At 47.2% G+C, this 22,133-nt stretch overlaps 1 protein-coding gene across 3 annotated transcripts in view; it reads left to right on the forward strand.

The window, feature by feature from the left end:
* The window catches only part of PRICKLE2 (prickle planar cell polarity protein 2), a 105,371-nt gene that overhangs the window by 57,103 nt on the left and 26,135 nt on the right, over nt 1–22,133 (forward strand). For 2 of the 3 annotated variants that reach the window (XM_065845873.2, XM_065845875.2), the window contains one exon: nt 15,390–15,573. In XM_065845873.2, coding sequence (XP_065701945.1) covers nt 15,390–15,573 — 184 coding nt within the window. Of the gene's footprint in view, nt 1–5,420; nt 5,988–15,389; nt 15,574–22,133 lie in introns of those variants that run through there. The other variant, XM_065845874.2, reaches the window with a different exon arrangement.

Raw genomic sequence — 22,133 nt, forward strand, 5'->3', positions numbered from 1 at the left:
TTCCCTTAGACGGGGAAGAGCAACCAGCCATGTCTCTCCTGGGTGGGAGCAGACACAGCTGTGTAAACCATCAGAGGTTTTTGAGAGCTGGGACGGAGGTTTGTGCCGTTGCGGGACGTGCCGGCAGCTCCTGGCTTGGAGCAGGGGCTGGTGCGGAGCTGGCCGGAGTGAGGACTGTGTCAAAATCCAACTGGCAGCCTGGGAAGATGTGCACAGCCTGGCTTAGGGAGGTAAAAGCCAGACTTATGTCACTTTTACAGGCCTCTGGGCTGGCCCAATTCTCGCCTCTGAGCACAGAGACAGTTGAGCGCTGTGCCTCAGTCCCAAGGGATGCACAGCTTTGGGGGAGCACAACACTGAATGGTGTGTGGCTGGTGCAGAGGGGAGCTCGATGAGCAAAGGCAAGAAATCCTCAGGGCATAATCACTGACCTGAAACACCCTATTAGACAGGTTTGAAGCCAAAAAATAAAATAAAAATCATCTAACGTGACAGCAACCCTGACAGTGTCAGACAGTGAGGGAGTCCTGAGCTGCTGCCAAGGCACATGTTAATGCAGGCTTGCAGGAGTCCTTGGTTATCCTGGAAATATATCTTCTATTTTGTGTAAATGGAGAACTAATTTGTTGCTGATCAAAGGTTTAGATCTTTGGAAAACATACCACCAGATAGGCTGAAGATTTATGTGTTTCTTTTGTAACTTATTTTCAATGAACGCTTTATCATTCGTGGAAAGGCCCCAAGAAAAATATGTCATTAAGAAAATAACTGTGTTGAGTTTATTTAGCTTAAATTATGATACAGTGCTTTAATGAGGCTTTTGTAGACATCATTAAAGGACACTATTAAAAGTCTTCGGATGAGAATATAATCAGGCTAGCAAAGGGGAGAAAACCATGTGAGCACCCAGATTGTTGTTCACATTCAGTTACAAATTTGATTTAAACGTATAAAAGTAAAAAACATAGTGCTGCGTTAAAGCCAGAGGCTATGAAAAGCCGTATTGTTGTTAAGCTCTCTAAAGCTTCTTGCATTAAGGTGATTTAAAAAAAAAATAAATAAAAAGAGAAAGAGGTACAGTGATTGATTGAAACACTGTCTATGCCATGGTTGACGTGTCACACCGGAGTGTGGTGGCCTCGATGGTGTCTTGAAAACTAAATTCCTCCTTGTAGACTAACAGCATGAATCCTTACCTATGGCTTTGCTGAAAATGAGTTGGACACAGCAGTGGTGATAGCAGGAGTGGGTCTGTCTCACTTGATCTTGGGTGGCAGCAGCTGTGTGAAGGTACCAATGACAGCCCTGAGGAAAAGAGGAGGAGGCCACCTTTTTGGGATTAATTATCTGCATCTGATGTTGGTCTCTCTGCCCTTCCCTCCATCCCGTTTTTCTTTGAGATATGACATCCCTGCTTCTGGCCTTTAGAGGTATAGGGAGGGTGTGCCATCTTGCTTAAAAAGACTAAAGAAGAAAAAATAAAGAAGAGAACTCAAATTGATTTAAAATCCTGACCTGTATTTCATGACTTGGGTTCTCCTAAGGGCTTTCCCCATTCCTTGGGCACATCCCTGTCTGCCTCCTGAAGAGCCAGGCGTTTGGCCAGTAGGAATGGGGCCAGACCCTGCTATGTAGGGTCCTCTCTCTTCCAGGCTCATTTCTAACAGCTTTTTGTAATCAGCTTGACTTTCCCTCTGGCATTTGCAAAGTTGTGCTCTCTCCAGGCTCTTCCTCTGCTGCTTATTGCTGCCCCGTGGCCTTGGGAGGGTGGCTCTGCTCGTGGCCCTGCCCTGCTCAGTCTCCAGCTGCCCCCCAGACCAGGGACCACACTGGGCATGGCCTGTCCTGGTACTGGGGCAGGAGCACTGGCTCAGCGAGCAGAGACTTCCCTGCAAATTACAAGGGCAAGCATGGGAATGGAGGGGGAAAAAAACACTGTGAATATCCAGTTCTGCACTTCTGTGGGTAGAAAGAGCGGTGGGAAAGTAATCTGTTATTGTGCCTTTTGCTGTGAGCCAGGATGGGCTCAGTGTGATGGGGGGACCTGCCATGCCACTGACCCTAGATAGGCTGGTGGTGCACATGGTGCAGGACTCAGCCTTTATCCCAATGGGCAGTGTTTCTCGGGGTGGTGGAGGCTGGAACCTCTGTGACATCCCTGGGCAGCAGCACTGTGCACCGCCCTGGCAAGCTGCAGCAAAGGATGCTCACTAAATAATTCAGAAAGGCAACTTAATCTGACATTCATCAGGTCAGTAGCCTGATGACCTTGAGGACACCAGTCTGCTGTCACTGTGTGTGGCTGTGTCATGTAGCTTGTTGTCACTGGGAGAGTCAACAGTGTCATGTGGAGCCCTATTGATTGACAGCTGATCAAAACACGAAGTTGATAAAACAGACCATTTATGAAACATGGGCTCTTAAAGTGATTTGTTAAATTAGCTGTAGGGATGAGTTTGTGCAAATGGCAGAAAGTTCAAAGTTGACAGAGTTTGGGTCCTTGCCTTCAAATTTAACAGGGAAGGGCAGAAAGATGTGGCTACAAGCAGAGTTGTCCATCTCACACCTGTTCACCTGAGGGCTTCCTGCTCTTGATCCAGTTGCTCTTTCTTTATTTCAGCAGGTAAGGTTTTAGTTCTGGTCATTCTGAGCATTTGCTGACAGTTGTCAGCATCCATCCTTGTAATGGTGTCCTTCACATGACATTTGATAATGTGCTCCACCGGCTCGGCGTTCTCCTTGCTGCTTAATGAAACAACCATTTCACCTGCGTAAAGTGCAGAATCCGTCAAGAAATCTTACGTACCTTCTGGAGTTATTCCAACACATGACCTTTTCACAAGCCTCACAGTAGGTAACAGTAATATGGAGTAATTGCCAACAAACTGGCAGCTTTCAAAGCTGGAAGGCTCATTTCCACTTTCCTAAGACAGTTGCGTGTCCAACTGTGGCAGCTTCTAATCTGATTTCTTGTCTCAGAGAGCCTGTTGATTGGATTTTGTGGATATTTAGGTCTGCAAGTATTGGAACAAAAAGTCTGCCAGGAGCGATGACGATTATACATCCTGTTTGGAGATAAAACTCTTCTGCTCAGAGCTAGCTGTGCAGCTGTTGTAAGCATTGGTCTTACTCATCTTTTACATCGGTTTATGATTCTCACCCCAATTTTATCTTTGTCGATCAACTTATGCTTAAAAGTTTGCAGTTTCTGGTGTGATCCCTTTCTTGGGGATGATCCACTTGGCCAAGACAGCCAAGCAGAACGGGCTGCAGGACTCACTTTCGCTGTAGGATGCCTGGTTGTGTGGTGCCATCCCCACCCTGTATTGGGATGGTGCTGGGTGATCAAGCTGCTGTTGATGGAGTTAAGCAGAGCATGTCGAACAAGAAGTGGGGTTGGACACTCAGGCTCCCGCCCTGCCAGCCTTTCCCCTGAGCACACGGCCAGCTGGTGGTCTGGCTTAAGTGGCACTCAGAGCACTGAGAGACACTTTGCTCCCAAGTGTTTATAGCTAAAGGGCCTTTGCTCTTTGAAAGTTAATGCGGATGAGGTCAGGTGTTTTATTCATGTGTTGGTGAAAATTAGCACGTACAGGACCTGCGGTATGGAGCACTATGTATTCTTTTTGCCATTTGTAGCCCCTAGTCACTGCCGCGTGCTTTTAGCAATATATTTCCAGAGAAGATTGTTACAGTAAACATGGATAATTTCTGCTCTACAGCATTCCTGCTCAACATTATCATTTTATAGGCAGGCTTCTTTATTTGCTTTTGCCCAATTCAGTTTTGTCTCATTTCCTTTGTATTGTTATTAACATATTCTGAACTTAAGAGGAAAAATATGTCATCTTGGGGCTGTGGCACGTTAACCAAAGAGAGGCGAGCTGACAGCCTGGCCACAATGTCGATGCAAGCTGGAAGGGACAGAAGTTCATAGAAGTTTCCTAGAAGTTCTGTTGCTCTGTGTAGTTGGAAGGGACCCTTCTTGGGGCTGCTCTGTTCCCCAGCAGAAGTGGTGATGCTGCTCTTTCCTTCATGAAAGGAAGGCCTGACCTGTCTGGATGCAATATTGGCATCAGAGCTCAACTCTTGGACTTGCAGCTGCGGTTTTAATTAAAAAAAAAAAAAAAAAAAAAAAAATCTTTTAAAAAAAGGAGCTCCGAGTGCTCAAATATTTAATCTGTGGCCATCCATGAATATTTTCTTTTGTCTAAAGTTCTGTCTGAGGCAGATGAGGTCTCTGCACGTTGTCGGTCTGGTCTGCTCGGCCAGGGTAACTTGGGGTGGCTCCGAGGAGGAGCTGGACTGGTTTGTCCCAGCTGAAGATCTCCCACTGGAGATTTTGAGTGTCATTCCATGTAATGAAATCAAATTTATGAGCCTTAATAATAATAATTTAAGGCTTTTGAGGCCGCAGAAGGACTCACAGCTGTAGTTTCTGCATCCTTCTATGTTCTGTAAACATAGCTAATATTGCCAAAATCAAGGGCTCTGAAATCTGGAGCCAGGCCCCAAAAGTCAGGAGTGTGCTACAAAACCACTACATGTTGGACAAGTTTTATTTGCTTTCTATATTCTTCTGAGCTCACAGAAACTAGGTTTTTAAATTTCACTAACTTTTTGCAAATGCAAAAGCTGGGAGGCACAGTGTCCTCCAGCTGACTTGAAGCAGAGATTCATTTATGACCGCCTAATTCCCTAGCAATGGATTTTAAGAGCAGCAGAAGAGCTCTGGCAGCGTAGCTCCTTCTCTGTGTTTTGTTTTCTTTTCTGAGGGCAGGGAAACAAGGGGGAAGGAGGCTTCAGCATCCCCATTGGGGTGGCGTGTTCCTGGGGCTCGCAGCACTCACCTGAGCTACATATAAATGGTGCGAATTGTACATCTCTCGGGGCCGTATGAAAGAAAATGTATTAAAATATGCAGTAACCCAAATGCCACGCTAATAACTTGTATTTCCCAGAATGTTTAGCCCTGCTGGTGCACAAACATGCTGTGCCTGAAAACCAGTGGGGAATCATAGCAAATGACTGCAGAAAATAATTAAGAGGGCATTGAAAGCCAGGAGAAAAATGATACGTTGCTCAGAGCCAGCAGATCATTGCTTTAATAGCCCGCGTACCTAAGAAGCAGTGCCTTAAGTTTGACAGCAAGTTGGGATTCGGTCAGCATCAAATAAGATGATAGTTGGAGGAGGATAATTAGTGTCTTCACACCATTCAATTTGGGCTGCTGGTGCAGAGCCAACTCTTTGAAACACGCACATGCGAGCCAGCGAGAAGGACTTTCTAATTTTTTTTTTCCTCTTCCTTTCCCTAAGCAGCCTCTACGTGGTTTATTGATTTCTATGAGCGGGCTGATTTCCATGTAAATAAACGGGCGGGTGGCCGGGCCGCGGCGCGGTCCGGATGCGGTGACTTTGGCTTGGTGACATCATGTCTCATTAGCATGCAGGAGAGGAGAGCAATGCAACAGCAGAGCCCCGCGCCGCTCCCGCGCCGGCAATTATCCTCCGCGGGCTGCATCGCTCCTCGTTAATGCCTTGTGCTCGAAGAGCAAATTGGACATCCTTCTGCCACCTCCAAGGGTCACTTAGCGAAAGGCAGGTTGAGGGGGGAGCTGCTGGATTCATTTGGATTGGGAGCAGAGAGGGGGGGACCCTCCGGAGCTGGATTTCAGAGCCAGGCAATTTAAGCAAAAGCTTCAGACGCGGGGCAGGAGCGGCACGCTTTTCCCCGGCGGGTTTTCTTCGGTGACGCGCCGCGGTCGGTGCGTGCCGCCTCCGAACAGCACCGACAAAAGCTGCCGGCTGCGTGTGTCGGGGCAGTGGGCTGTGCCGGGGGAGCGGGATGCTTTATGGCACTGCGGTCCTTGGGCTGGTCCTGCCGGCAGCCCACCCGCCGAAAGGCAACTGGTACCACTAGGACGGCTGAGCGACCCGCTGGGTTTTTCCATCCTGCACTGTCGCCCCTGTCGTTGGTGGGAACAGGTAAGAAACTGGCTTTTGCCAGCGAATTTGAAGTTCTTGTGGTTTTTTTTTTTTCTAGGAGGGATAGAAAGGAGAAGAGAGGAGGAGGAATAAGCAGCATTCTGTGGATGCACGGAGCTGTGTGCGAACTTTGCTCGATGTGCTGTTGGTGGTGATCTGTGAGCGGGCTGCGCTTTTTTCCCAGCTTTTGCTGTTCTTGCTGTTTATGGATGTAAAAGGTTAATTGTTAAATTGCATTTCTGCAGCTGCAGGAAGTCGGGGAGAAGTGCTGATGCCACTGTAATAGATTTTTCATTTTAAAAATGATCATGAAGGCTCAGTTGGCTTTAAATGGGAATAAGTGTTCAAAAATCCCTCAGCTCTGTGTTAATTTTATTGCTCTGGTACATGCAGCTTCCAGAAGCCTGGGCTCTCTGGGCATTTTTTGAGCATACTGCATGCAGGCTGGCGTCGCGGATAAGGACATTCTGTTCAGATGTTTATTGTGGTGGGTTTGACTTCCTGAGGATGCAGAGTTTTAAAGTAATAATCTTTCTACGTCCTTCTTTTTCATGCCAGAATGCCTAATTATAAACCAAACTAGAATTGAAACCTAGGGGTTATGTTTTTCAGTGTAATCTTTTCAAGTCGAATTTCCTCTTTTGCTGTTCCTTGAAGGAACATTTTGAGCAGATGTGACACAGCAGTGACCTGTGACTGTGGAAAGATTTTAATCCAGTTACTCTTTGTTTTGTAGTCATGATTCCTTGGCGGTGCTGAACATTGATTGAATCTTTTCGAGCTGTTGAGGATTAGCGCTGGACAGAATAATGCCAAAATAATTATTTGCACCAGATGCAGTGTCATCCTTTCAGTTTTAACTCCCTTATCCTGTAACTTATCTGACTTATTTTTATTCAGCGATTATTTCACCTACTGTGGGAGCACTTACATGTCTCACATCACTGCGCTGTATTTATAGGGATGCCGGCTTGAGCCTGCGATAAAGATTTGTAAAGTAAAACTATCTGCAGCTGATAAGATTATATTTTGCTTCCTATTTTAATCTTCTCCCATTGCGTGTTTTCTACCAGCCAGATTCAGCTTAACAAAATGACCCAGCCTTGCGCACTTGCTGTTGGCAGACTCGCTCGGGCTGAGCCGACACACACACAGATCAGACTGGCAGTGATTGCTTTCACAAGTGGGTCGGTATTGCCCGTCTCAGGGGATGCTGTCTAAGCCTCAACTTTTGAAATAATGACAGTTTTCAGTCTAGCTCATCCTGCTTCCGAGCGTTTTGCCTATCAACCAGCTTTTTTCCTTTAAGATGTGTGGCCTGCGAGATGCTCGAACTGCAGCATGTTTACTGCTTCCCGTGCTTTCTGCTTGTCATGCTGCAAATGCAAACTGGTGAAGTCCCTTAAAACAGCATTTACGGCCCTGGGGCAGATCTCTGGGAACCAGCAGAGAAAAACCCCCTGTGATACAGGTCTGCATCTTGTTAGGTTGAAAAGCCACCAAATGGTAAAATTAAAAATCTGACAAGATAACCCATGGGGTAGGACAGGGGTTTTGCAGCACAGGTGCACGTTGGCGCTTGCTGACCTCAGCCCAGATGGAGACTTTGGCGAGTGTCCTGCTGCCGCCTGCTCCTCCGCTGCCTCCCCAGCTCCATCCCTGCCAGCCAGGGACCGGCTGGGCTCTCAGGACCTTGGGGTTGTCCAGCCACAGGGGACACCAAACCCCTCTTGGGTGTGTGCAGCTCCTGGGTCTGCCTGTCCCGTGACTCCTCCTGCCTTCCAAACATTGTTTGCCCATGAGCTTCAGCGTTATCGCTGTTATTGAGCCTGTTCTTCTCTTCAACGTGGAAACTAGTGGTTTGCATTTCTTCTCCATGACTGGGGAAAAATATGTGGTTGTTATCATTTTTGTATGCTAGACGCTGGACCTTTAAGGAGGGGGGAAAAAAACGCCTAACATAAATATGTTGAGATGAGTGGTAAGCCTGTGAGTTGGCAGGCTGCCTCCGTCATCATGGATGTGACAGAGCAGCCTGTTGGACACCTTTTCTCCTGGTAGTGTGGCTGGGCAACAGGCTGGGGCTCGCTGCACCTTGTTTTTCCTCTTCTCTTTCTCTCTCTCCCTTGCTTGATCTGCAGCTCACATGAGTATAGCACTTAGCCCACCTCTGTCTAACCTCTGTTATGAAAAAAAAAGTGCGTCTTCTGCAAAATGTCTTAAGAGCTCCAAATAGACAGTTCTTCTGAGATCTGCCGAGTTATTAATATCCATTAATTTAAACATCTCATCTTTATGCATCAGAATTTTCATTGTTCCTGTCAGGGGTTGCACCTCGCGGGAGCAGTGTTTCAGCACCTGGGGGCTCTTAGCCACTGGTTGGAAAGGTTGGGTGTGCTTTAATTCATCTTGCACTGGTGCTGAGAGATCTGGCTGCAGTTTTGGGCTGTGATCCTGGTTCCTTGTTTCCCTAAGAGGGCACCAAGACAGCCCAGATGAGGGATATGGGTTATTGCACATTGCATTGGTTTTGTCCTAATTTTTTGGCCTCATCTGGGAAGAGCACAGCCTTGTGTGTGCTGACGGTTGTTGTCTGCCATGCGGCGCCTCAGACCAGAACGGCAGAACTGGCAGCAGCCTGGAGGTTGCCCCGGGCCCTGCCGCAGGGAAGCAGTGGTTTGGGGACAGGGCGGTGGGGACCCACAGCCAGATGTTCCACCCGCTTCTCAGATTGATGGTCCTGATTCACCGTGAAGGCAGACCGACTGAAAAATCCTCAGAGACTGCTTTTCCTCATACTTGGCTGCAACTGGCAATGCTGGGGATAGTTCTTTTTTCTTAATTAAGCAAAAAAAACTTTTGCAATGGTAAAGGATTTTTGCAGTCTTAAAAATAAAATTAGTCTCCTGTCTGAGACCAAGCATGGGCGACTTCAGCCGGAGAGGAGAATTTTTCCAGGAGTGGAAATGGAGTTTGCAATAAAAGCTTCAACGCCACCTTGGATACCTTTGTAGTCACTGCTCTTGGCTCTGTGCAGGTCAGAGGGGATTAAAAGTAAAACAACACTGAAAATCTGACTTGCCCTGAGCAAGTCAAGTGGGTAGAAAAGAGAAGATAGTTGGGGAAGAGTCTGTCTTGCAACTCTTTCATCCTCTCAATGTTCCCCCCTACTGCAAACCCCTCTGGAGATGTGTGGCCACACGTGCTGCCCGGTGGCCACTGGGATCTGGGGGAGTTGCATCCATAGGACTAGTTTGGCTGCTGGATAGTTTATCTCTTCCTTGGTTTCCTGTCATTACTCTGCTACCTGCTCAGTTGCTACTACCTGATGTTGATCTTTTAAGCCAACTGTTCCTACGGCATCTTGGGTCAAGTGATCATTGCCCTCCCTTGGCTGTCCTTTCAGGCCACCGAAGCACCTGGTCCTCAGACTTTGGATTGCTGCTATTGTAAATGCCCATGTCTAATTCACCTCCTTTAGGCTCCTGCACCCCAATTGGGCAGGTAAAAGCTTTCACTAAGATTCTTTTTCAACCCAGGTAACCCAAAGTCTTTGCAATTTATTCCCACTGATAGGTTTGTTTTGTTTTCCAGCTGAAGTGACTGGAAGAGCTGTGAAGGCACAAAAATTTTTGTCCAGAGAGATGCCACTTTGTCAGTAAGGTCCAAGGGACTCGGGGCCATGGGCAGTGACTGACTGGGGCTACTGAGAGCATTTGTTTCAAAATACAGTGTTAGAGATATTGGAGAAGGAGGCAGAGTGCCAGCTCCAACTGTCTGGTTTGAGCACAAAAGCTTGGGGGTCCTCTGATGAAGCTGATGTTCAGGGGGTCAGTGAGGAAGGCACTGCTGGGTGCTGCCTGTGGGTACTCAAGTGCCTCAGTTTCCCCATCTGTGAAATGGGGCAGAGTTGCCTGTGCTGCTGGGCTCTGCCTATGGTAGTGAAGGACTATGTTAATTTTTCAGTTTAGATAAATGTTTTCCTTGCCTATGTGGTCTGGAGAAATGGGTCTGTGTAGTTGGAGCTCATTCAGGGTGGGAAGATGCCTCATTAGCTCTCAAATGAGGGGAGGAGAGAAGAGGCAGGGATATTAAGATGCCCTTGTTAAGAGACTCAGGGGTCACATGAGCTTCCCTAAATCCTCAGCCTCTCCCACTTCCGAGAAATGTAGTGATTTACTGACTGATGACTGACCCAAAAGCCTCATTGCAATCAAGATGATGGCACAATGCTGGAAAAAAAATCAGATTGCTGTACTCATCTTAAGCCAAGCAAGAAGGGAATTGCCCCTTTGCCTTTACACACCCCATCCGAGCTGAACAGACAATCGCTTTTTGAGGGATTCCAAACCTTGCATGTTAATGTGTAGACAAATGCATGCAAATCCTTTATTACAGAGTGCAGCAGAGGCATCGCGTGGCCCGACGTGGGCCATGGCACTCCTGCTCCTCGCGTTGTCTGGAGATGGAGCCGCTCCCTGATACAGCCCATTTATTTCCATCCCAGAAGAAACAAGTGAGAAGCAGAGATAAGCAGCGCCAGGGGAGGGGGGGTGATAAGGGCTGTTTACCGAGTTCTTTCTTTGTCTGAAAGGAATTTTAACATTTCTGCCACGATTGCGTTCATTCTTGCTGTTGCCAGGAGGGGATGGGCTCTTGCACTACCCTTTCTCAAAATACTCGCGGTGCCCAGCCTGGGAAGGCTTTGCTTTGGTGCTGTGTGCTGTTTGGTGGTCCTGCGTTCCCACCAGCTGTAGCTGGAAGAGAAGAGCCCTGTGTCCAGGTTTTCCTGCAGGAAAGGGTCTGCTGCCTGCACAAGCCCAGGGGGCCCAGTCCTGCCCGCGCTGCCCCAGACCCCAACACACACGGGCTGGTTGCTGGGAGAGGCTCCTTTGCTGGAGCCACAGGCCACTTGCGAGGACCCACTTTGCCTTGGCTTCAGGCTGGCCCTGATCCCATCTTCCCTGGCTTTTTGGCTCTGCTTGTGCTTTCCCAGTTTGGCATTGTTGCTGGTTTTTCACAGCAGGGAGACCTCATCTCTCTTCAAAAAACCAGGGGGCGTGCTCGCGGCTCTCTCCAGAGCCTCTTGCACAGCACTAGTGTTTTCAGCGTGGTTTAACTTATTGTTGGTGCTGTTGCTATGATGAAAGGGTTGCAGGAGGCTCCAGAGATGGCAGAGACTGTGCTTTGCTAACCATGGCATACAACAAGAGACTGCCTTGTCCCTGAGACCTCATGGGTCAATTGGTCTCACGTTGATCTGTATGTAGGTGGACCTGGGCTGGAAGGATGCTTCTGCATCCCAAGCAAGAGGGAGTCAGGAGCCAGGTTCTTTGCTTGGTCTGTTGGCCCCTGTGTACTTCAGATTCCCATTGTGTGCTTGCTTTTGGCCGTAAAGATGGCCGGTGTGGCTTGCTTGGCTGAGAGCTTCCTGGGGTGTTGGATCCGGTTTGCACCGTTCCCCCAGCACCAGCAGATAGGTGGGGATGTGACCAGGGATGGGGCTTAGAGCCTTCTCTGCAGAGAGCACTGGACACTGTGCCAAGAGCACCAAGTAAAAGCAGACATTGCAGAATAAAATACATCCATCTTGTAACTTCATCACATGAAGCACTGGCCTTTAGTAGAACAAATTTTTCAATCTGTTTTCAAGCCGTTGCTGCTTTGTACCATGTGAAGTCAATTCAAGGCAGGCTCCTTTCCAGCTAAATCTGACACCAGGAAATGTTCTTTTTCTCCCCATTCGCTTCCCGCCGTCCTGGCCCCGCTGCAGGGCAGCTTCGTGCAGCTCTGTGCCGGGTACTCCCCAGCCCGTGCCCCCCGCAGCAGCAGGGCCGCTGTCCTGCTCCCTCCTTCCTTTCGTCCCTGTCCGCAAGCTACAGCTGCTTAACAGCTCCTTTATTTACCACCCATGCCTGAAGCTGGTCATACTGTCAGCTCTTCTTGCTTCTCAGAAAAATACAACATCACTAGATTTCTCCTTGCCAGCCCTCAGCTCCTGGAGTCAAGTGATGCTCCAGGATGTCCCCACCTTTTAGCTACAGTACCGAAATATCTCCAGCCCTGTGTCCTCTCCAGTGCTGGAGACCTCTCTTAATCACTAGGGCAGGTACTTCCCTGAGATGACATTGCGGACCCTTCTCTTGGATGAGAGCAGGACAGAAAGGCTCAGGAATGAAGGTGGGGTTTGCAAAGAATGATTTGCATTAGCTTCTTCTTGCTTTAAAAAAAAAAAAATAAATCCTGCCAATGCTCATCTCAAGTTGTGTGGGGCTCTTTGGCTGCACAGACAGCAGCAGTGATTGTTGATGACGCTTTGGTGATGGCGGTGGTTAGATGAGGCTTGTGTCTGGCCAGAGCCAAGCTTTGGGCTGCAGTGCCCTTTGTATGCTACGGTATATGGTATGGCTCTGCTGCGATTCCTGCGTTAATGACTAATAAGGCTTTGCTGGCGGGAGCAGCCAGACAAGCTGCCGGCCATGGCCCCGCTCCTCTCCAGCACCCACCAGTTCTCCACCGTAGCGTTGGCACCCACAGCACTTTGTTGCTCTGGTCGTCATGCATGCCGTTGAGTGCTGGCATGTGCGTTGTCTCACTTCATGCAACTGCACTTTCAGTGCAGTGGGGGGATACTGCTTTTTCAAGATCATCTTGCATTTGAAATGTACATTTTTATATTAAGTTTTTACTACGGGGAATTATTTTTAATTATAGTGAGCTGGAAGACGATGAAATAAAGTTGAGTAAGTGAGACCTATGTGAAGAAGTCATGGAAACCATATCATAGGAGTGGAAAGACACTCCTAGGACACTGAATATTGTTCCCATGAAACAACATATCCTAATGTAAAGAAAATAATTGTAATTAAAGCTGTTAATCTTCTGCTTTTAATGAGGGGAAAGGAAGTAACTGAATATCTCAGGGGCAAGATCTTGAAATTTTTACAGTGTGCCCAGAGCGGTGGCAGAAACCCCATGCCTGGAGATGCTCAGTTTTTAATGGTGTAAAGCTTTTACTGAGCCCATTGACCTACCGTGGGGACATCATCGATGAGCAAACACGTTACCTGTATCCTTTTCATCCTTTGCTTTTTTGATCAGGAGAAACTACCCGCCAGCAGTACCCGCTTGGCTGGGACAGAGCAGGAGCGAGGGTGGGTGTAGATCAGCTTCAGGCTCCTGGCTGTACGTGGTGTGAGCTGCAGGATGGCAGTCACATGGAGTCACCTGTGGGGTCTAACTGATCTTACATCTCACCTATTAGCTCTTCAACACCGTTATTTAAAGCCCTCACGATGGCCTGATTTCTCTCATTTATTAAAAGCCAAGACCTCCGATGTTCTCCTGCCATCCTGCATCTCCTGGAAGGGCCGTGTCTGGAGGGGTAGGAGGGCAGAAATGTGCCCGATGGCTTTTTTTCCCAAGACAGATCTCATGCTCCCAGTGTTGTTACTATCCAGGTGTGGACTGTTGGGTTTGTCTCCCTTTGAAGCTTGTGATTGATATCCTGAAAATTAAAATTTGGCTGAGAAGTCCTAAACTCCATTAAGATAACTGTCTCCAGTGCAGAACCTGGGGGCTCTGGAGCTATTAATTATTCTTAGCATCTTGTTGCATATTGAGCTGCTTCTAATCATATCATGAAATTAGACGGAAACAGCAAAGAGACCAGCGGCTTTGCCGAGGCAGAGCGCCCTTCCACAGTAGCTGATTAATTAAAGTATTCACATGAAATGGTGCCTTGATTATTTTTTAAGGTAACAGCCCGAGGTGATGCCGAAACTCTCTGACTGGACGCAAACCAGACGCCGGGGGTGCGTGGGGGTTGCCGTGTGGTTTAGATCTGATGAAAAGCAGGAAATGGGAAAATCTGGCAGATCTCCCTGGCTTGACTTAACGGAGCCTCTTGACTTTTTCTAGAGTGCATTTTTTGTGCTGTAATGGCCAAGTGGAAATTTAGACTCGAATCTGGATCTGAGCGCTGCTATGCTTAGCTGGCTTGTATGCAGTGCTGAAAAAGAAGGAAAGGTGTTTGAAAATTTAGAGCTCCTGATGTTTAACTGTTGCCGCCCTCTGAATTTCTCCGCTTTACCTTATGTAATAGCAGAAAAACCTGCAATGGAAACACTAACTTTGTCTTTTGTGTGGTACCTTATTATTTCTGAGATGTCTCCCTTCTGCTACCCAAGTGAAACCATATCTCATTCCACAGAAGTCCGTGGCATTTCTTTAGTGCAAATTAATTCAGAAGCCTGTGTGGTTACTTTAAAATAGGTACCATTGACCCATATTTTCAAAGAGCATTGCATTTTCAGAAATAGAAACCAAATTATCAGCATTCTCTTTAACCTCGTTTTGGGGGGCTGCAAGAAGTTTTCAGCAAGGTTAGTCTTTCCCTCTTGCCCCTGGCCAAGGAATGTGATTATAGAATCATAGAGTAGTTTGGGTGTGAAGGGACCTTCAAAGCTCACCCAGTCCAACCCCTGCCATGAGCAGGGACATCTTCACCCAGCTCAGGTTGCTCAGAGCCCCGTCCAGCCTGGCCTGGGATGTCTCCAGGGATGGGGCATCCACCACCTCTCTGAGCAACCTGGGCCAGGGTTTCACCACCCTCAGTGTAAAAAGCTCTGATGCACTAGAAGACCTGCAGGTAGGTGCTCAGGTTCAAGTCCATTAAGAAAATCTGCCACAGTCCCTTAAAAGAGATGCTAAGAAGTGATATTTACAGTGAATTAAGCTGTTGGCTGTTAAACTGCAACCTGTGGGTTGTTCTTCCTCCCCCATCCAGCTCTCAGGCAGCATGTGAGCCGCTGTACCGCTGAGCACCGTGTGTGCCATCGAGCTGGATGGTTAAGATGCCGTTGTAGTGTGACTGTGGTTTTTGTAGCCTCCCTTAATTTAATTTAGCTTTATATGTTCAGACTATAATCAATTTTATGCTACTTTCATAAGCAAATTTATGCTATCAGCATGCCAAAGGGACTTACCATTCACAGCTTCCCAGTCAATCCACCATTTTCTGTATTAGCCAAGTGCTCAACTGTTGTAAATTCGGTAAGCACTTGGCAGTTGCCGCTGGCACAGCAATCTGCAGGTGTGTGGCCCTTGCCTGTGCTGGCCCCTGGAAATACTCCTTGCGGTGCAGTAAGGGACAAATAATTACATATCCCCAATCATTGAGCAGTCTGATTCAGCTTGATTGCCAAGGGTTGTTACAGCAAATATGGACTTTTATTTCCTCTTTGTAAGAGAGACAAATCCTGCATTAGAACATACCTGAGCATAAGCTAGGGTTGAGTTCAGTATCTGCGGGCCCGTGACTCGCAGGAGTTGCTTTGCTTTCTTATTTAAAGTGCAACTCATCAGGGCATCTCTTCCTTTTCTTCTCTTCTCACCTTGCAGGAAGATCTGTCTTCACTGTAAGTGCTCCCAGGAAGAGCACATCGTAACAGTTATGCCTCTGGAGATGGAGAAGACCGTCACGAAGCTCATGTTTGACTTCCAGAGGAATTCGACTTCTGACGACGATTCGGGCTGTGCCTTGGAAGAATATGCATGGGTCCCCCCTGGCCTGAAGCCTGAGCAGGTAATGATGATGATGCCACCAAGTTACCAGAAATAAATTATTTTAACGTGTTTTTTGGAAATTAGTTGGCCTGATGTTTCTTCTCGGAGTGCAAGCACTTGTTGCATGTGGCTGTTTTTAGGTACACTAAAAAGACTGGCAGAGACAGGTCTGGTCTGAATGCATTAATGAAACAAAACAGTGATGTGATCCTTGAAAGACTTGTGTTTTTCTCCATCTGTAAATGTAATTGGTAGTTGAGAAGAGGGAAATAAAATGCTTTGAGGATGGGGTTTGTTGTAGTTGTGCAAGGGAACAGATAGAGACGTACCTACTACTGTTTCTACTGAGTAAAAAGTGGGGCGGCTCCGGTGTGTCCAGGGGCTCAGTGCTCATGTTCTGTCCCCCTGGACCACTCCGCTCTGCAGCAAGTCCAGGGCAGACAGTCAAAGCTGGTAAATGACTCTAAAAAAACAGGCCAAAGTTTTTGTGGTTGGGTTCAAGGATGATGTTTGTGCTTTACTGGAGAGAATTGCTCAAATGAAGCTCAAGTCTCTTGGTACAGGGGTTGGGTGGAATGGATTAGAGCTCAGCGTGTTGTCTGTGCAGAGCGCGTGCTGATTTCTGCTCCTTGCAGTTTACATGATTTGTTTGGTTTTTATGCTGATCTTTTATGTGTTCAACTCAGAACTTAATTTGCAGAGGAGATTGCAAAAATGAGCTTAGCCTTGATAATTGCTATGGCAATCACTTTAAACTGTGTAAGGAGGCTGGGAGAGGGTGGAAAGCTTTCATTCTTACTGTAGTAGTTGCTGTGCTTAAATGTTGTGTTTTCCTGAGCTTTTATTCAGAAGGACTTAGGCATTTCCTGAAATATTTTGGCACCACCAGTAGGCTGTAAATATTATCTGTCTGATTAGAGAAAATCCAGTTGTTTGGTGTTTTTCCTCATGTCTTTACAAGCCTGGCTTAGTGTTTGCTTGAAACTCTGCAGTACTGTGTGTTTCATTTGGTGCCATCCAACCATGCAAATCAGGTAGGAACCCTGGGTTTTGTCACCTTCCTTATGTCAGAGGTTCCATTTGTGCCTCTCAGGAGGTATAAGACACGGTGTATGGAGAGGTGTAGATGGTCCTGAAGCAGCTCTGCTAGTCCTTCATGCTGCAGGGACACGAACCAGTTGGGTTTTGGGAGTCCCATTGGAGGATCATACCCAAGCTGGTGCCATCTGCACTCAGCACCACCTTCTGTCCAGGCGTGTCCATGGCCTCTGGAACCCAAGCTGGCCTCTTTTCACATAGCTTTGGGTGGAAATACAGATATTTAGTGACAGGTGCCACATGACCAGGTAGATGTGGTCACTGATGAGTATAGCCATGGCATGAACAGCCATTGAAACCCACTTCCAGCACAGTGGTTTTATAGTCTGGAAGACCTTATGTTTCTTTGATTGCTCAGGTACATTTTAAGAAATAGTGTATTGTCAGGGAGGTTAGGATGCTCTGGAGAAAAAAAATCCATTAGCTCTAGCAGTAGGTGCTGATGTCTCGTGCATTACTCAGGTTGATGTATTTTTAGGTTATTCTGGCATCCGTTTCTTGCAGAGGCCACTGTGCTCCTCAATATGAACACCCAATTTCTAATTACACTCCTCTGTCTGCATTGCTGGGTCTTTTAGCAGTTTTGCCACTTCAGACCTGTCTCTAATCACCATGCAGAAAGAGCAACCCTAAGCAGAGCCTAAGACAGACACTGAAATCGTTCCAGCATAGCTCATCTGCCAGCCCTTTCTGGACCTTTCACACATCAGATGAAGCCACTGAAGAGACAAAAGCAAGGTGTGACTTCTCTGGGCTGTGAAAAAGCCACCATACAGAGCTGGGGGTTGTCCCTCGGTGAGGAGCAGCACCCAAAAATTCTCCAGGAGTCCGCACATGCAGAGGTGTCTCAGGTTTGAAGGGTGCCCCAGCTGCAGGAGGGTGCTCTGTGCCTCCCGCGGGGTGAGGAGGTGCCTCTGCAGCAACTTGCTGGAGCCGTGCAAGGCTGCAGACAGACGTGTGGCTTTCTGGTCGATGAGTCAGGTGTGCATACGTGATGTGGAGCCTCTGCAAGGCTGATTGTCTGCCATGGAACAGCTGGTGGGCTCTGCTCTGCCCGAGGACCCTGCCGTCAGGCTGGGGTGAAAATACAGATTTGCAGGCAGTGATTTTTTTTCTCTGCCTTCCACTGTTTCACTGTCGTTATTTGTTTGACGTGAAACAGATGAAATGGAACAACTTTTTCTGCAATATTCTACTTTATTAAAATCTCTATGCAGCGTACAAGCTGGGGAGGTAAGTGGTCCCCTGAAAGACTAATGGAGTTTTTTTATTATGCTTGGACGACAGCCTCCCTACCTCACTATTCTTGGGAGACAGCGTTCACGTCTCACTCAGCGCAGCAATTTGCAGGATTTGGGGGGCGGAGGTGGCCAGCAAATATGACATCAGTTTTTGGCAGTTTCCATAGGTCATTTCAGAATTTGGAGAGTCCCTTCAATCCATAGCTTAAAATACTAAGCATAATCTAAAATGGAATCAATCCAAACCTACAATGTCTCACTGGATTTCTGGACACTAATTCAGGCATCAGCTGGTCTGTGATACATGTCAATTGTGTGAAAATCATGTTGGTTACTGAATGCTCACTACTGAAGAGAAAAAAAGCATTGGTCCAGTGTTCACAGGTAATGATCCAGACATTGCATTGAAGAACAGAGCTGAAAGTTACCCCTTGTATTATGGCTCATGAGTGTGCAAAACTACAAAGTGCTTTACACAACAGCCATAAATATTATGTATTTATAAATTTTTATAACACAGGGATGAAAATAGTAACATAAAAAATGTTATAATGCCACTGCATAAGGTATGGTAAAAATTCATCTGGAAAACTGGTTAAAATTTATGACATCTCTGCTCAAGAGCAAGCGGTATAAACTGGAAGGAGACTGGAAATGTTATTTCACTGAGGACCCTAGCAGAGCTTGGTTTGTTCAACCTAGCAAATCAAAGGGTTATGATGACTCCCTATGCATTAGAAGAGGAAGAGCAGCTACTCAAGCTCCAACTTTGGCACAAGAACATAGATATAAACTGGCTCCCGATGCATTTAGACAGGAAATTGGAAGAGGTTTCAAATCATCAGAGGTGTAAGACTCAGCAGCAACCTGCCAACAGGGAAAGCGACAGGTAAAAACCCGAGACTGAGCGCCATAAATTACAAAGTGATTAGAAATATATGGTTTCTTGTAATAATAGTCAGCTACACAGGCTTCTATGGGCTCTAATCCTGCTTCGGCTGGACCTTGAGAGAAGTTGTCTTATGGCAGAAGAAGGACTTCTTGAAGATGCAGATGGGAATGGAGGAGCTGTCTGTATGAGAGGCAAAGCAGAAGTTCAGGACGTGGTCTTTGAGAAATAGTCTTTTTTCTTGCCTGCTGTTCAACAGTCAGATAGAGAAATAAGTGTGAAAGTCTTGAAATGAGCAGACACCAATAGAAATGTGTCCTTAGCAAAGCAAAATCCCAGACCAGGCCTGGCTGTGAAGACAGGGGAAGGCAATTTCGGGAGCCAGTTTGTCTGCTGGGGCTGGCAGTCAGACAGCTGATCCTCCTTGCACTGACATAAGTTTGAGGGCAGATGCTTAAAAATAAGAACTTTCATGATGTGTTTTTCACATTTTTAGGCAAGGCATGTGTAAATACATGTGAATGTGGAGCCTTGGATTCTTCAGGCTTGTGGTTTGGAGAAATCCAGAGGGATTATGACATATGAGCTTGAATTTCTGAATACAAGGGATTTTTTGAGGATTTGACTTTATTGTGTCTCAATAATGGGAGCAGCTGCTTATGGCCACAGATTTCCAATTAGACAAAAGATGGGGCTCGACTTCAGCTGCGAAACAGCTTTTTGTACGGGTCTGGCATGCCGATATTCAGGACCCCTGTGTGCGCCATAAGAACTTAAATCTCTCGTGCTGCCAGCACAGTTGTTCCCATCAAGTCCCTTAAAATTTACAAGAATCTCATCTGAGCTAAAATAAGTAGCATGAAGGTTCAAGGGACCATTTTCCTTTGAGGCGACCATTATAGCTTGGACCTCGAGAGCTTTGCAGTGTGGTGTGAAACTCTTAGCTGTCGGAGGGAATTTATTCGGGGGCTAACATACGTGTTGATTCCTGTTCTGGAATCTTTTGCAAGACCTATAGCTTGAGTTATAAAACCTCCAAGTTGCTGTTCAGGTCACAAACTGAGGAAAGGAGAATGGAGATGAACCTACACTGAACATGCATTTACGCCTTACCTAAAGATACCCACTTTCACCACCTGGGTGTGATAGAAAGTACATTATCTGTGCCAGTTGTCTCTGGGGGACACGTCTTACTTGTGCCTATGTATCAAAGTCAAATGCATTTTACTTTCTCGACCTTTCTTGAGCCCCCTAAGTTCAGCAAACTGTTTCGCTCCTCAGGAGACTGAAGTCGTGTGTGCAGCAAGGACAGAACAAGACAGACCAAAGCAACCCTGTGCTCCAGTGTAGTAATGGGGAGCGCATAAACTTATAGCCAGGTTAGGGGAAGGACAAAAGCCCTGTGAGGAATTCTGCTTTCTTTGCTAAATCCTGGTTCTGATCCTGAGAGCCCAGCACACCACATAGGGAGCTGAGGCCACTGAAGAAGAGCTGTAAGTCATGTACACCGGTGCCAGAAGCTGCAGCCACCTCTAACTCTACCCTCTTGCACATATACACACTGTAGTATTTTACCCAAAAGCTGAATTTCAGCACATTTTTAAAAGCTCTGCAGTTTCGCTTTGAGGTAGGGTAAGTCCATCACCTCCCCAGTGAACTCTTTTGGTATCTAAGTAGCCTGGCAGTTAGCAGCTCTTATTTCAAGGCTGGAGCTGTCTAAATCCAGCCTCCAGGCATCGGACCATGCCGAATGCTTGCCAGCCGACAGAGCAGCAATCCTGCACACAAAATGCTTTTTCCATGTGTGATGCCAGTGCTACGTGACTTGGGGACTGCTGGAGCAGGTTAGGAGGTCCTGGAGCTATTCGCTCCACCGTGAAGCAGAGCGGATGAGGAGGTGTGAGTGTATCCCGTGCTGGAAAAAAAGAAGGTGGCAGAACTGTGCGTCTGGGCTTTTGCTCCATTTCTGTGTCCCGGGGTGTTTGCCTGGTGGTGGTGAGCTAATGGGAGCTGTTAAAATTATTTAATCTTGGAGCAATATTATTCTCAGGGAGGGAATCGGCTGCTTTTGGTGGGCCACAGAAACAAAACTGCTCACCTGATGGAGTTTGCTTAGTTCTTAAGTTTGTGTGGTCAGCAGCAGAGGTAAGAGGCAGGGGAAGAGCAGGGAGTGGAAAATAGAGAAATCGCAGACTACACAATATTAACTTGTCCCGGAGCTTTATTCTGGTGTACAATTGCAGCTTTTCCTTGTTGCATCATTATTCTAGTACACTACCCTATGACTTAAAGATACAAGAGCATTTTAAGTGGCAGACCCAGGGGAATTATCAGCTATGATCAGTGCAGCAGATGATTATGATAATTGCTGCTGCTCCAGGGGGCACAGAGCTGTGCAAGAGTGGCTCTGCCGGTCAGTGCCTCGCAGCACAAAGACCACTCTCACATGATTTTGAAAGCACTGTTTCTGGCTCTTTTCAATCCAAATTCGATTACTGCTTAAAAAAGAAAAATCATGGCATGCACTTTCACAATTCTAAAACTTGTGGATGTATGGCCTTCATTCAAATGTTCTTCTTTGATGCCAGCAGGAAGCAATGCTTCCGCAGGATCTCTTACAGACCAAGAACTGCTCCAAAGGCTTGGCAGGAATGGATGTCATTCTCAACTGGTGAGCATCAACACTCAAACGGCTGCACTGCCGTTAGCCGTGGGAGAAAAGCGCACAGAGAGCCGCAGAGTGTGCCAGAACAAATAGCACTTTGGAAAATTATTTTTTCTTTGTTCCCTGCTTTTGTCCCTGCGACTCGGGAGTGAGTTTCCGAGAGCAAACCCAGCGTTGCAGGGTGCCGGACCGCCCGGCACCGGGGATTGCATCCACCTCCCAGCACTGCATGCTGGCACAGAGGCACGTTCATGGATATGGGGGTGATAAGGGTCTTCTCCCTGCTGGGGCTCTGGGGTCTTGGGGGGGACCCAGGCCCCCTCCTGGGGTGTGTGCCCAGCTGGATCCCTGTGCTTGGCAGCCCCAGCCAGCAGTTCCTGCCTTCCTCTCAGTTTTGGAGCATCTGGCCTTGCTGCAAGGTTTGTTTTGATTCAAGAAATAAATAAGTGCTTTGTATCCTAACGGCCACGGAAAAGGAGGACGTGCCAGACTTGGGCCAAAGCACACTGACCCCGTGTTTTAGTTTCGCACGTGCTCTCATCTGTGGAGCTCATGTGTGAGCGTACGTGTACGAGCACTTGCAACATTTTGCAGACATGTTGAGAGGGTTATTTGCGTGTGGCTTATTCGGGTTTTTTTTTCACCTTTGCTTTTCCGAGGGCAGCCAGCAGGGATGAGAGAAATAC

Source organism: Patagioenas fasciata, chromosome 10 (genome assembly GCF_037038585.1).
Source record: "Patagioenas fasciata isolate bPatFas1 chromosome 10, bPatFas1.hap1, whole genome shotgun sequence".
In the NCBI taxonomy this organism is placed as follows: Eukaryota; Metazoa; Chordata; class Aves; order Columbiformes; family Columbidae; genus Patagioenas; species Patagioenas fasciata.